This window comes from Gopherus evgoodei, chromosome 6 (assembly GCF_007399415.2).
Source record: "Gopherus evgoodei ecotype Sinaloan lineage chromosome 6, rGopEvg1_v1.p, whole genome shotgun sequence".
In the NCBI taxonomy this organism is placed as follows: domain Eukaryota; kingdom Metazoa; phylum Chordata; order Testudines; family Testudinidae; genus Gopherus; species Gopherus evgoodei.
The window spans coordinates 103,053,521-103,069,869 of record NC_044327.1 but is presented as its reverse complement, the minus strand read 5'-3'; the positions used below and the strand labels follow the sequence as shown (position 1 = coordinate 103,069,869).

The 16,349-nt window shown below is 39.9% G+C and overlaps 1 protein-coding gene across 1 annotated transcript in view; it reads left to right on the top strand.

Moving 5' to 3' along the window:
• ITGA2 (integrin subunit alpha 2) overlaps positions 1-16,349 on the top strand; it is a 102,970-nt gene that overhangs the window by 36,124 nt on the left and 50,497 nt on the right. The window contains 1 exon segment of the mRNA XM_030566138.1: positions 15,733-15,842. Coding sequence (XP_030421998.1) covers positions 15,733-15,842 — 110 coding nt within the window.

Sequence of the window (16,349 nt, the reverse complement as noted above, 5' to 3'; positions counted from 1 at the left end):
GTCCTTATTTTAAGCTATTTTAACAGGGAGGAACCCATCTCTCGTGAGTACTTCCTGGTCAAGTGTGTATGCCTGCAGTCTCTCAGTTTGTGGTAACCCCTTTTGTGCTTTTCAGTGACTCAGCCTCCTGTCTGAGTCTCTCACACTGTCTGCATGTGAAACCGAACAAACCCTTTCTGGTATGTGGTTGTACACCTAGGAATTCCTCCCTGGAGACAATGTCTTCATGCAGCCTTCCCTGAGTTCAGTCCTTACTTAGTCCCAGCAGCCAGCTAGGAGCTTTCTTTTGCTCCCTGGGTCCCTGTCAGCACCAAGCTGTCCGTGGTCCTGCTGCTCTTTCTGCCCGCCAGGAACACCGGCTTCTCTCTGCCAGTTCCAGGGAGCAACTGACTGACTCTGATCCTTAAGTTCCTTTTATGAGTCTGCTGGTCCCTGATTGGCTGCTCCCTGTGGCCTCCCTCATTGGTTGCTTCCTTGCAACCACTCTAGACTGCTTGAAGGACTTCTCTTCTGCTCCTCTCTTGGATGGGGTGTGGTGGGCCCCAGGGGACCACTGGACCTAGTCCACCCCATCACAGCTATGCACAGCCCTCAGTCTGTGTGTGGAATTCTTGTTGACAACAGTAGATTTGGGAGTGATGTACACAGGTTGAGGCCTTCATTAAGTTGTGCCACTACCTTCTATAAAGGCCAGGTTTTCCACTAGAGCCTTTTGCTAGTAGACCTGCACTGAGTGGGCCAATAGGCAGTGTACACAGTTGACAACTCCGCTCCTTAAGTACAATTGACCTGCTCACTACAAGAAGGCAAAGCTTTCTTGGGAGCCAGTTCAAGACTCTGAATGAACTGCTGCAGAATCTAAGAACCACTATGAAACTCACCTGTTTAAACAGAAATTCACACTTCTTCAACCTTGCTTTTGCTAATATAAACACACAGCACAGTGTGTATACATATGTAATTTAAGAAATTCGACAATTTTTCCCTAGGTACGGGAAGAGAGAAATACAGAACCACCCATAACAGATGTTAGTCATGTTGCTTACTAGAGAGACCGGGTAGGTGAGATAACATCTTTTATTGGACCAACCTCACCCATCCTGTCTCTAATATCCTGGGACTAGCCTGGCTATATCAACATTGCAAACAATATGTTGCTTACTTCTGGGAGCTGCTTAGATACTGTTGTGATGAGGGATGCATAAAATCATGAAGAGAACAGAATCTGTTTGTGCAGAGTAGGAGCTGTGTATATATTCTCCTGTAGGGAAGATGTAAGAACTCATCTGGAAGGCCATGTGAGAGGGCTGAGGGAAGACAGCCTAGCAGGAAGTTCAGGGCTACAACAGCATTGGTGTGTGTTAGGGAGCCCATGGTAGCTACAGGGACCATTGAAAACTCGTCTTGCGTGGAGCTAACTGACCCCAGAATAACTGGGTTTGAGGTATGCAGTGGTCACAAACCAGACTGGCCTCAAAAGTCTAGAATACAAAGCTCAACTTCCTAATTGTAGCTGGGGGGTGGGGGAGGAGCTGTTTGAATAAGTAAGGGGAAGCCAGAAGGAACACATTCAAGAAGCTCAGTGGAAAAATGAAGACCGATTAGGATGCAGTCTTCCTTGCTGTGAGTTAATTTTCCCAGCAGGATGCCCACAACAAAATCCTCAGTTCCTGATCAGATTCCTGTGATCAGCAGTGGAAAACTATGTGTCAAACTTCTCCCAATTGAGCAAATACCAAATGCTGAAAATGTCACCCTAGAAAATTTTACTTGCCAAGGTGATACAAGATTGGTGTGAGACTGATGTACTGTGCATTGCATAAGAACAGAAAGTATTTACTACTCTTGGAGAATCAGATACAGTATCAAAACATTAATATTCCATGAGCACTATTAAAATGTGACTTGAAACTGAGTAAAGAGAAACCCTCTATACATCCAAAAATGTTATCAAATAATAATGTGAATTGCACTTGGAAATAATAAGAAAGGCACTCTGATTCTCCTCATCCTGAAAGATATTTAATGCAAGAAATCATATGAAGATATACTAATCCCACAACTCAGAGTAAACTAAATAATTGTGTCATGGTCAAGAAGGCTTTACTGGAAACTATTACCTTTGTGAACTTCAGATGGCAAGTGATGTGGACCAGTAAAACAAGCATATGGAAAGCTTCTGGCAAAAATCCAAGTAGGCTGCCAGAGTAGGTATTGAAGAATGAGAAATTAGAGATCCAAAACTCAGTTCTTTATGCCTCCAGTTCTTTACTTATTTCCAGTAGAGACTGGATTTGGATTTAGTGCCTTTCCCTTCCCTGTGTTCAAGGTGATTGGATATAATAGGGCTATACGTGTCCTGACCCAAGTAAAACATATTCTGTTACCAAGAGAGATCTGTCCCTCTGATGTGATCATCTTTGTTAGAATTCTAACAGTGAAGTATATTATTCTGTTTTAGTTTCTCTTTCAAATTGTTATATAGTTTTTTTTTTAAATAAGGACAGAGCGTGGAAGGGATAACAATCTATCTTTAAAATATAGCCCCCTCCCCCCTCCCAAAAGCTACTAACAGTATATTTTGTGGGATCAAGAATTTACTGTATCATACTGTTGGGTGTTTTCTGTTCCAAAATCAAGAAGTCAATTGTATCCATGAATATCAGTTATTAAAATGTCTTTTCTTTAATGAATAGTTACATCGATATGCTGCTTCAAGACAATCCAGGAATATTACTAACACTAAAGCAAACATCTTACTCTGGCAATTGCTATTTTTATTTCTCATGGCATTCCAAATAATTAGACATAATTATCTGTGTGAGATTTCTGCTTTAGGAATAATGTGTGGCATCTATTAGCTGTATTACTGTAACATTGTTTTATTTTATCTCTTAAAGCCACCAAAATATTTTAGAGAAAGTAAATAAAATAAATATTTTAGAGAAAGTAAATAAAATAGAACAAAACTGAGACTTTTAAAAAAATTTCATGAAAAACAAGTAAGTGAAACCTAGTCCAGAATGGCCTATAGCTCTGTCATCAGGGCACTCACCTCGGATGTAGGAGACCCAGGTCTAAGTCCATAACCACTGTGTTATAAAATCAGTTTTTCTGTCTTAATGAATATTGAATTATTTATACAAAATGGAACAGCTCCAGAGGAGAGCTTGAGACAGACTGTCGCCCTGTGGTTAGGGCACTCATCTGGGTTGTGGAAGAACAGGGTTCAAATCCCTGATCTGCATCAGGCAGAGTAGGGAACTGTGAACCTGGGTCTGCCATGTGACAGTCCTAACCACTGGCTATTCTGGAGTGGGTCTCTCTCTACCCTGAGAAATTCCCTTCCAGACTGTGAGTAAATTTCCCAACAAAAGTTTAAGGTCTGATTTAAAAAAAAAATAAAAATTCACACAAAGCTTTAGCCACAGACAATTGTGGTGCTTCTTGCCTGTTGGCATCCCTTTTCCCCTTTCTGCAGACAGGTTTTCCAGTTTGGTTCCTGCTTTGCTACATGAAGCAACTGGGGCCTCAGACTGAAGTACTATCTTGGCTTGTTCATTATTTCATTAATCATGTTTGTTTAGAATGGTGGTGCGGAACAAGTCAAAGTGAACAGAAAATTTTGATCTGACTACTACTAAGATCTTCAACCCTTAATTGTAGATACACATGGGGCCTTTTGCAACATATTAGAATATATTACACATTTGCTGGTTCTTGGTTGTGACCTGGTGTAGTTTCCCAAAGATAATGCATGTTGTACTTTGATATGCCCCTCCCACAGTCTGTGTGGTTTATCACTGTCTCTGCACTTTCCATGACTTCATAAAATTCAGACTCATTACTCTGTGTATATAAAGTTTTGAAGACTGACTAATAAAATTTGTTGTAGTGTTTCAGTTTAGTCTCTGCATAATTGTGTAATGCAGATTAGCTTCATGATGAAATGCCGTTTAGAGAAAATTGATGAGTCTAATTAGATATTCTATAAACTGTGTGTGGTATTTATTTAAAAGCACATGTTTCCAAATCTTTTATTTAACATCATGCATTCTTCCTGCTGGTATTCAGAATCTTTATTTTATGCTTCACATACAGAACATTTGCTTTATTTGTTTTTAAAAAATACAAAGCTAGCATTAAACCTCCAATCTGACCTCCCTTTTATCCATCGATCTATCAATCATCTATTTCCAAACAAATACCGCAGTAGTGTCATAACCAGCATTCATTGGAAATATATGCACAATTGAAAAAAAATTGATTACTTCTGGAAGTTTCAAGATGTAAGAAAAAATATTTAATCATAACATTTCAAATGTAGACAACAATGATGAAAAAAATTAATAATGAATGCCTTCAGCTGGGTCAGCACATCTGTTAGAAGAGGAAAACATGATGTTTCAAATGCCAGGTATCATGGTTATGGGGCTAGATAGTCCTCTGTCCCTTTTCTAGGTTTTCAAATTGCCCCAACCTCAGGTCTTGGGTCTCTTTCCATTGCCTGTCTCAGGGTAGAATCCGACAATTCCTCCACTCTTAGACCAGGATCTGGATACAATACCCTGTGTATGAACTGTTTTTCACCATGCAGTTCCAACTTGTTTTCAGGCACCTGTGTTTCCTCCATTTGGGAACCTTTGTTTAGTGATCTAGTGACCAACAACCTTCTTAAAGTATTTTTATTTAGCATTTGGAACAAAACATTAGAGAAGTATAAATTAAAAAAAAACATACAACTTACATGCATATTTAGGGCTTGTTTTCAGGGGTGAGGGAGTTAAACCGGATTGATTTGCCATGCATTAGTTAATGCACAATATGGAGGCCATTATAATAGTGTGCACATGGGACAGCTGTGCCTCTCTTAGTTCTTATCATTGTGTATACACTGGTGGTTTGTGCGGCATTCTCAGAGGGTATTTCCGTGGTCCTTTGCTTCACTGCTGAGCAGTGGGCATTCTGGAATGCATAGTGGATACCAGGAGAGTTCAGATTTTTTTTTTTAAGTCTCATGATTCCGCTCTCTCTGTCCCATGCTTCCTTTCTGATTGGCTAGTGCCTTTTTCAAATTGCTGTTGTCCAATGTGGACCCAACAATCTCCTGCCACTCTGCCGGCAACCGTGGCCAGACAGAAGCTGCTTGAGCTGTATTTCAGTTCTCAAAGCAAGGTGGCTTCACCTGAGAGCTCTTCCTGAGCAGGTGATGTGGCAGCAGTAGCAGCTTCAGCGGTGGCAGAGATAGCAGGATGAGGACAAGGAAGAAGAATATGACACTGCGCAGATGGTGCTACTACAGGGGATGAAGTGGTATCTGCAATGAGGTCTTGGAACATTTCATCCCGAGTTTCTGGGTTTCCCCCCCTTCAGATTAGACAGTCACTCAGCCATTGATAAAGGCCCTGTCCTTGAGGGTTTGGCTCCTGAAGGTGACTGGCTGTGGGAACAGGAAAAAAAAATGCCAGCAAGTGGTTATTGTTCTGTCTTCCAGAGAGGCTGTGATAGCATTATTTTTAAATGCAGTTCTGACTTTCCCTCCCAGAGATTCTTCCCAGTATTGGGAGAGAACCTCAGAGATGGTAAGTGGTGTGTGCATGAGGAGGGCTGTATTGGGATTTTGTCTGTGCAGTACCTGCTGTTCAGGCTTGCAGTGGTGCCTGGGAAGCAGGGTGGGAAACATGTTCCTGGTTTGGGTTTGCAGATTGGCTCTGTCTTGGAGGTGCTTATACAGTATCAAGGGGTTACTGGGGGACCTCTGAGGCAAACTGAGCAGCATCCTGTAGGCTGTCCTCACTGTGGATGACATTACCCTGAGGCAGAAAATGGCCTTATACAAAAAAGGCAGACCAGTGTGATATGCTGTGAAGTTATTTACTAAGGTGGTTCTCCCCAGATGTGCATCAAGAGTGGAAGGGAGTTGCAAGTTATTATACCAAGAGGAGTGACCAAGCAGCTATTCCACAGAATGTCTGGACCAAAATCAAGCAATTTCTCAGTCTTAGAGTCTGTTCTATCTCCCCTGCAGACATGGTGACAGCACAGAAAAAAATAGATAGGGTTCTGTACTGATTGTCTGAGGCATTTTTCTTCTATGTAAGCCTGTGAAAAGCCTTTTAAGGACTTTGTTATTCCTAAGGCAAATCTCTTCTCCTATAAGAATGGGTGTAACTGGGGATTTATACCTCAGCAGAGAGCCTTTCTACCTTTACAGGCATGCAAAGTCCAGGTCTGTCTCATGTAAGCTGAGAATACTGGCTAGACTCTTTTTCCTGTAGACACTGTCTCAATAAACAGTTGTATTTTGCACAATTGAATGTTTTCATTATTCAAATCTAATGCAGGAGAGTGGCTAGTATAAGGCTGTGGTTGTATCAGGCTGCTGGCTACCATTTTGAGCTGGTGAACAGAGTTTGGGAGACAGGAGAGGGAGGGTGGCATTTGCTGGGCAGGAGAGATGCAAAGTGGGAAAAGGAAAATAGGTAGATAGGCATGTGGCTTTTCATAGAATCATGACCTCAGGAGGTCATCTAGTCCAATCCTCTGCTCAAAGCAGGACCAACACCAACTAAATCATCTCAGCCAGGGCTCTGTCAAGCCGGGCCTTAAAAACCTCTAAGGATGGAGATTCCACCTCCTCCCTAGGTAACCCAATCCAATGCTTCACCACCCAAACAATAGAGCAATAGGAAGTCATGTGTATGGCACCATGAATGAAAATGGAGAGAAGTTTGTTGATTTCTGTAATATGAATGACTGAGTCATTGGTGGAACCCAATTTCAACATCATGAAATTCATAAGTTGACACTGTGTTCTCCAAATGGCAGAGATAAGAACCAGATTGACCATATCATGATCAATGGCAAATGTCGACGCTTGCTGACAGATGTGAAAGAAAGAAGGGGTGCAGATGCTGACAGCGACCACCACCTTCTGACAGTCTCCATCAAGCTAAAACTGAGAATTATGGGTCCACCAAACAAGGGACATAGATGTTATGACATTGTCAATCTAAAGTACCCCGAAATACAGAAAGCCTTCATTCTGCAGTTAAAGAACCGGCTTCAAGCACTTGCAGACTGTGATGAAGAGGAAGGGAATGCAGATGAGGAGATCAACAAGAAGTGGGATAAAGTAACAGAAATTTATAAACAGAACAGTGAAGCCTATCTAGGCTACAAGCAGAAGAGACGGAAGGAGTGGATTACACATGGAACGCCATAGAAACCCGACGAGCCCTGAAGAACAAAGTTTTAGACACAAAATCCCAGAAGCTAAAGGACAAATACAGTTAACAGTATAGCAAGGCACACCAGGAGGTCAAATGCCTTGTAAGAGCAGACAAACAGCATTATATTAATAATCTGGCAACACAAGCAGAGGTGCAGCTGCCCGTGGTGTACAAGGAACCATCTACAAAGTGACACAGCTTACAAGTGGTAAATGGCAGACACCAACAAACACTCTCAGACAAGGACATCTACTAACAAATGAAAAAGAACAAGAAATGCACTGGACAGAGTATTTCAAAGAATTGCTGAACAGTGGGCCACCTAAAGAGGAATCAAACATCCAGGAGGCAGAAGAAGATCTTGATATCAACACAGACACCCCAACTAAGGAAGAAATCATTCAAGCCATCAAACCTTAAAAATGGGAAAGCTCCTGGCAAGGGTAACTTGATAGCATTCTCAGAAAAGAGCAAGCTGGTTTGCTGAAATAGCGTGGCTCCACGGACCAGATCTTCATTCTACGAAACATAATAGAACAGTGCTTAGAATGGCAATGACAACTCTACATAAATTTCATAGACTTTGAGAAGGCTTTTGATAGCATTCACATATGTGCATTCTGCAGGCAATGGAATTCCTTTCTGTATAATCAATGTCTATTTCAACTTTACATGCAGTGTTGATCACAGTGAGCTCAGTTTTGATGTCTAAACAGGAGTACGTCTGGAGTGAGTCATGTCTGCAATCCTCTTCAGCATTGCCATGAAGTGGGTAATGCAGTGTACAACAGAAGACATACCAAGAGGCATTAAATGGACACTCTTCTCATCCCTTGAAGACCTGGACTTTGCAGATGATGGTACTCTCCTATCACATACCCAACACCATAGTCAAGCAAAAACAACTTGACTCAATGCATTCAGCCAACAAACTGGACAGAAAATCAGCCATAATAAGACAGATATCATGACTTTTAATCACCATTACCAGTACAGATGGTGGAACAAGCCAGAACATCCAGAACAAAATCAGTAAAGCCAGGAACACCTTCAGGAGCTTAATTACAGTCTGGAAAATTATCAAAATACACCAAAACCAAACTCAAAATTTATTAGAGCTGCATACTTTCAATGCTACTTTATAGTGTTGAATGCTGGAGAATGAGAAAGTATGACATGTCCAGACTGTCTTCATTCCATACAGCCTGCCTCAGAAAAATCCTCCATATCTTTTGGCCCAGAACAATCTCAAACCAAGATCTATTGACCCAGTGCAGCCAAGAGGATCTGAGCTCCATCATTGCTAGGAGATGCTGGAGATGGATTGGGCATTTGCTTCAGATGGAAACTGATTCCATCACCAGAGTAGCAATAAGATGGACACCTGAAGGCAAATGAAAATGAGGCCACCCAAAAACAACATGGCGAAGGGCTGTGGAAGCCGAGCTGAAAAACCTGGGGCACAGCTGGGAAACTATTGAAAGACTTGCCAGAAACAGACAGGAGTGGGGGAGCTTCGTCACTGCCTTAAATGCCAGAGGTGCAATAGGTACATGATGATGAATGCAGATCGAGAAGCAAATGTGGACATACCCGAGTTAACATAGATCTAGCTAGATCAAAGCTAACTTGAGTAACAATGGCAGTGAAGTCACGGCACCACAGGTGGCTGCACGAGTTAGCCTTGCCTGCCAAGTACCCTGGGGATAAATACTTGAGCAGCCATTGTGGCTTCATTGCTTTTAGTTTTCTGATGGTTGATATTATAAAAAATGGTGAACCTGTCACGGAAACCCTGGAGTTAGCAATGACCAACTGACATTCTCTTAAACAAAGCTTATCCCTGTCTATACTAGGTGCTGAGTCATGTTTAACATTGTTAGTTTATAATAAATTAACAAGCTATTTTACTTTCTAACATGAATTATTTTCCTGGTATAGGTATGGCCAAAGTTCTTCAGAGGAGGTGGAAATTTAGTGCAGTGGTTTATGCAGAGCTGCTGGCCCTAAGTGTATATTTACTCTGCAGTTAAACACCCAGGGGGTGGGCTAAGGGACTGCAGTATAGAAGCTTAGGCTGGAACACAGGATCTAAGACCCTGTGAGGAAGGACCTCAATTAAAAGTGTCTTAATCCGAGCCCCAAGAGCCCAAGTCAGCTGGCACTGGTCAGCTGCAGGTGTCTAATTGGAGTATAGACATATCCCAAGGATACATTTACACAGTCCACAACAGTGAGCCTCCAAGGCCAGGTCGGCAGACTCAGGCTCATGGGGCTCACGCTGCAGCACTAAAAATATCTGTGTAGATGTTGAGGCTTTGAAGCTTAGGGATGGGGCGGCCTCCCTAGGTTTCAGTTCCCAAGGTCCAACCTGAGTTGCAACTGAAAAGCACTGTCTACACTTCTAATTTTAGAGCGGTAGCATGAGTCTGCTGACCTGGGCTCCGAGGCTCACTGCCATGAGCTGCCACTGGCTGTGTAGATATATCCTAAGGAGCAAATAATTGTGCAAATTAGCTTTCATGGAAGAGCAGAGACAGGGAACGGGTACAGGGTAGAAACCCTTCCACCCCAGGGAACTGCTGGCAACTCATAGATAAGGAAACACTCACTTTATTAATCTACAAATGTAGGCATTAAAATAACTGCGGTTCAGCTACCTGAGTGGTGAAATCTTTACATAATTGTTTTCTTTTGCTTGTTTCATATTTTCACAGTTAGTTTCTATGTGAATAAAAGATACTGCAAATATGTGACTTAGACATAACCCATCATTACAGGATGACTCCAGCACAGTCCAGACATTATATTTGTCACATACGCCATATATTACTCTTATGATAAGTATTTCCAAAATCTACCAAGGATGACCTTGTTTTAATAAGTAGTTTCTCTTGTGGATGCTTAAACGTATTTTGACAAACTTAGAAAAAAGCATACAAATAGTTATATATAATATACATATTTATAGAGAGTGAAATATTCACAGATTATATGCAGAGTGATGTTTTAAAATATTTAAATGAGATCATCAACTTGAAACCTAGTCAGTTCCAAAAGAGAAATTTAGTTTCAGATACTACTAAATTTTGTTTTGGTTTGGTTTTACAATGACATTTTTCTGTTGTAAATATTTTTCTCTTATTTTGCTGTAGAGAGGCCCACACATAGAGTGGGGAAACTGATTGTCAAACACACAAGAGGGAAAGAGCAAAATTTAATTGATGTATATTAGAACTTCCTTGTATTTTAGGTTCTCTTTAAATACAAAACAACAATTATATTGTAAACACAATCCCCTTTTTGTGAAGATACTGGTTTTTGGGTCCAATCTTGCCTCTAGCAGGAATTTTGTCATTGATTAAAATGGGAGCAGGATTGGATCTGAAATAAATTTAATTGCATTTTATTTTATCTTATTATCTTCTGGTTTGCCTTAAATAAAATATGAGATAATTGCACAATTTTCTGCATGCGCACACAAAACCCTTCCATCTCTGCATGTACTTAGTGGATTGTAGAGAATAACAAAAAGCACAGTAACCTTTTCAGAGGAAACTAGTGAATATCCCAATTATAGGCTTTATTGGACAGCCTGGTTATTGGTTTTGTACTAGAGTCATAAAGCAGATTTTCTTCATGTTTCAGTAGACCTTTGTCAATAATCCAATATCCATTTCTCTGGACTATACAGAGAATCTGGCATTATCATATTTTATAGAGAGATATTTATAACACCATATGATAGGTTTGGAATTGCTGCAAGGACATAAAATCCTGTTTGCTTACAAAACAAAGTATATCAGATGTTTTGGGGGTGGCTAAATTCGCTCTGTTTCTTTCTTTTGTTGCATAATCACTGTTTTCAGCAAGATAATTGAGATGCAGGCATTTATTTTTAAAATACTACACAGGGAAAAAGGTTAGGTATGTTCTACAGTTCTGTTATATTTTTGTTGACTGACTTGTGCTGCTAAAATGAAGTATTGTTATTTGTTCTTCATACTGTTGTGTTTAGTTGAACTGAAATACATTCTAAGGGGTTTATAGAAATATTTTGTCTGAATAAACCTGAAATATCCTTTATGTGTTAAGATATGTAATATTTTTTATCAGACACATTTTATTGAATTTCTATAGTTTTGAATAGCAATTAAGTCGTGTGGGTCCCATGGAAATGTAGTAAAGTTACATAGAAATTGCTTTGAAAATACATAATAGAAAATATCATTGCTATAATTTTTGTTTTTACTTTGTTTTGACTATCCGATAGAATTCTATAGGAGGTGGGGGATACAATTCCCTTTAGATTTCTACTATTGAAAGGTTATCATTTTCTATTAAACTCTATAAAACTTTCTCAACAGGAACCCTTTCCTATCATATCTTTGCTTTTTGTTACTCTTTCATATAAACACAAATTACTGACTGGTTAATATTCTATAACACTGCTCTACAGCCAAAATGCTTCTGAAATATGTGTAGTCCAACTTTACTAATTCTGGATCACCGAGAACGAAAATGATGCTTAAAATTGTTGATTGGCTCTAGTTTTCAAGATATGCTATTGGGTCAGTATATACGACCCTTGACTTGGGAATGGCGGAGGATAAGTGAGTTATAAAGGGAAGGGATCTCAATTTAAACCAGAAATGACTAAAATACGTCTTTGACTGGATCTATGAATAAATCTATGACTGGGTTTGGACAGTACTTGCTTTTTAGGCAAAACAATGAATGATGCAATCTGAAACTGGTATTGCATCATACATGATCTGAATTGCATCATGTTATTCCTAGAAGTCATGGATGATGCAATCATAATGAAGCTTACATCACTCTGCTGAACAAATTGCCCTATATCAGCTCTGGAAATCATACAGTGTGGTGCTCTCTTATTTGTCAGTGTTTGATTTTGCAAAGGAACACGTTTTTGTTTAGCCAAAGTGAGCAGAGATGCTTCTTACTTGTGTGAACAGTGCAGATAACTTCTGCTATGTTTGTGGTGAAGTGACTTTTGCATCCCAAAAGCGCAGTCTAACCACTATGGTTAAGAAAGCCTATCACCTTTATTTTGGCTGCAAAATTGGAGATCAGGACAAGAGGTGGGCCCCACACATATGCTGCAACACTTGTGCAACAAATCTTCGCCAGTGGTTGAACAGGAAAGGGAAATCTATGCCTTTTGCAGTGCCAATGATTTGGAGAGAGCCAAGAGATCATACCAGCAATTGTTACTTCTGCATGGTGTCTCCAGCTGGGAAAGGTGTGTCAAAGAAGAAAAAGTGGACTGTGCATTATCCAAACATTCCATCAGCTATACGCACAGTACCCCACGGAGAAGGACTGCCGGTTCCTGATACACCAGAATCATTCTCACTTGAGTCAGACGAGGAAGAGGAAGAGGATGAAACTTCTGGTCCTGAACCATTAATGTCACAGGACCCAGGAGACCTAGGAGTGTAGAATTAGAGGAGAGTGAATCACTAGAAGATTTTTGGCAACTTAACTAGAAACTGTGCATCTTAAAAATTCTTGTCTGGGGTGAAACAGACACAACACCACCTACAGTATTTCCTTCCTGACTCAGTGTTTTCAAGGCATAGCAGAGTTCAAGTTCAGACTTGGGCAACACACTGGCATTGTGTAAGCATTGAGTATAATGTCTCCTATCAGTTAAAAGGATAATTTAAAAGAAATCAGTGAACTTTTTACCTGACAGGTCTTTATGGGGGTTTTTACTGTCAGGAAACTGTAGATCATAATTTCCCATCCTCCTCCTCTGAACCACACCTCATAACACAAAGTGAACTGAATGACCTTGTCAGGGATTTGGAACTACCCAAGAGTAAGGCAGAGCTGTTGGGCTCCAGACTACAGCAGTGGAATCTCCTGGCAGGCTTTCAGGGCAAATGGAGCCCATCAATGCTTGCAGACTATTGCTGGACAGTGACAAGAGATGCTCCATTTAACGAATACAAGAGACAAGCCAAAAAGCGCCGAGTAGACACTGAATAGGACTAAACTATGTACATAATCGTTTTTTGCCTTTTGTTTCATAATAAATTTTATTTATATAACCCTTTCGCTGATTTTTAATGTGTTCCATAAACAGGACAGGTGAAATATTATCATGTAAAGCAACCATAAACACATGAAAAGACCTAGGTTTACAATTTATGATTAAAACTCTACTATCTACACAATATACATAGACATAAAATGTAAAAACTTAAATATCTTAGAAACAGTAGCCAATCAGTTGTTTTAATTGCTATATTTGAATTCAGCACATCAAAATACATAATAAATATCGCATTTTATCTCTGAAGCAGACAACTTCTCAAATTGTAGACCAGTGTAATCAGAGGTCATTAATGGATATAAGCAAGAGGTCTTTCCTTTTCTAATCATTAATTAAGTGATTTCACAATCCAATGTTTGAGATACCACTGTTCATACCTATGAAAATTGTTCTGCTTATCCACATTTCTCCTGCATTTTCTATGGTATATGGAATTCTCTTTCACTTCCTGTCGTACTGTTATATCGCTTCTGCCTTTCTATGGTAAGTGAAAGTTGAAATGTCTGTATTAAAAGCCAGTGTCTCCAGTTATCTGGGATTAACTGGCTAATGTTTGAAAACTGTTCTGCATTCCCCAAATGGAAGGTGCTCAGAGTGGGCAGGGGACTGGACTCGATGACCTCTCGAGGTCCCTTCCAGTCCTAGAGTCTATGAGAGTCTATGAGTGGTGTGGACTCTGGAAAGGGAGTATGTGGCAGTTGCTAGGAGTGTAGAATTAGAGGAGAGTGAATCACTAGAAGATTTTTGGCAACTTAACTAGAAACTGTGCATCTTTAAAATTCTTGTCTAGGGTGAAACAGACACAACACCACCTACTGTATTTCCTTCCTGACTCAGTGTTTTCAAGGCATAGTAGCAGAGTTCAAGTTCAGACTTGGGCAACACACTGGCATTGTGTAAGCGTTGAGTATATGTCTCCTATCAGTTAAAAGGATAATTTAAAAGAAATCAGTGAACTTTTTACCTGACAGGTCTTTATGGGGGTTTTTACTGTCAGGAAACTGTAGATCATAATTTCCCAATTCACTATTTGTCTATCTATATTTGTTAGAAATTAATTACTGTTTATATATTTGTGATTATTGATACCTTTGCTATGTTTCTTTGATTTTGTGATATAACAATGATTTAGATAATGGTTTACACAGTACACTTATAAAGTTTGCGGATGATACCAAGCTAGGAAGGGTTGCAAGAGCTTTGGAGGATAGGACTAAAATTCAAAATGATCTGGACAAACTGGAGAAATGATCTGAAGTAAATAGGATGACATTCAGTAAAAACAAATGCAAAGTACTCCATTTAGGTAGGAACAATCAGTTACGCACACACAAAATGGGAAATGACTGCCTAAAAAGGGGTACTGCGGAAAGGAATCTGGGGCTCATAGTGGACCACAAGCTAAATATGAGTTAACAGTGTAACATTATTGCAAAAAAAGCGAACATCATTCTGGGATGTATTAGCAGGATTGTTGTCAGCAGGGCATGAGAAGTAATTATTCCGATCTACTCTGTACTGATTTGGCCTCATCTGGAGTAGTGTGTCCAGTTCTGGGCACCACGTTTCAGGAAGGATGTGGACAAATTGGAGAGAGTCCAGAGAAGAGTAACAAAAATTATTAAAGGTCTAGAAAACATGACCTATGAGGGAAAATTGAAAGAATTGGGTTTGTTTGGAAAAGAGAAGACTGAGAGGGGACATGATAACAGTTTTCAGGTATGTAAAAGGTTGTTACAAGGAGGAGGAAGAAAAATTGTTCTTTTTAACCTCTGTGGATAGGACAAGAAGCAATGGGCTTAAATTGCAGCAAGGGAGGTTTAGGTTGGACTTTAGGAAAAAATTTCTAACTGTCAGGGTGGTTAAGCGCTGGACTAAATTGCCTAGAGAGATTGTGGAGCCTTCGTCATTGGAGATTTTTAAGAGCAGGTTAGACAAGCACCTGTCAGAAATGGTTTAGACAATACTTAGTCCTGCTACGAGTGCAGAGGACTGGACTAGATGACCTCTTAGATCCGTTCCAGTTCCATGATAACGTAATACTAATAACCACATGATAGATTAGATTAAAACATCCTCTGAATACTTGATTCTCTCATTCACATACACTAACCCCAATCACCACCAGGGTTCTCTGATATAATACTTGCATTGTCTTTGTGCTGTGCACCCTGAGAAGTCACAGCTGAGCAAAGCACAGTTTTGGGACACTTGGAAAGAGAATAAAGTTTTGGGACACTTGGAAAGGGTGGGTTCTTTTGGTTTTTACGTGCTAAATCTTGTGAGCTCCTCTCTAACTTATCTAGGGGGGCCTCAGACTTTCTAATTTATTTTCAGTTTATCTTTAAATAAATATACTGCTCTTCATCAGAGTGTAAGGAAAGAATTAATCAGTTTCCCCTTGTGTTTTTTTAGGCTGCTTGTTGGCTCGCCATGGAGTGGGTATCCAGCTAATAGAATGGGAGATATCTACACATGTCCTGTTGACTCACTTGAAACCACATGTAAAAAACTGAATTTACAAAGTAAGTTGTAACTAATGCTGACTTAATGTAATTGTCCATTTTGCCTCACTTCCGTACCAGGCCAGATTATTTGATAAACTCGGATTAGGCAGTCAGCACAGACTTACTGACTCTGATTAAGTGAAAAAGGACACTATATTGTCCATGTTTTCTAAATAGTTTCTTTATTGCTGAGCATTCTTTGGTAAGACTTGAGAAGAATCTGAAAAATATGGAGTGGTATTATTAAGAAGATAGGGAAGGCATAACTTTTTCTTCTTCTTCCAACATAGCTTTTTATTTTTCTTTTAGTACCAAAATTAGCTGCATGTCTAGGCATATGGTTGTTACTGCTTCTCACCATGTAATCTTGTATTGTTTTTTTGTTAGGCCTACTAAAAAGAAGAGCTTTTTAGAGGACTGCTCTGGTCTCCACTTCAGCTTTAGCTTCTAGAGCCTGCTCAATATATAACTCTGATGCTACTTCCTGCTGTTTCTCTCTAACACTTTTACATCCGCTCTATATTA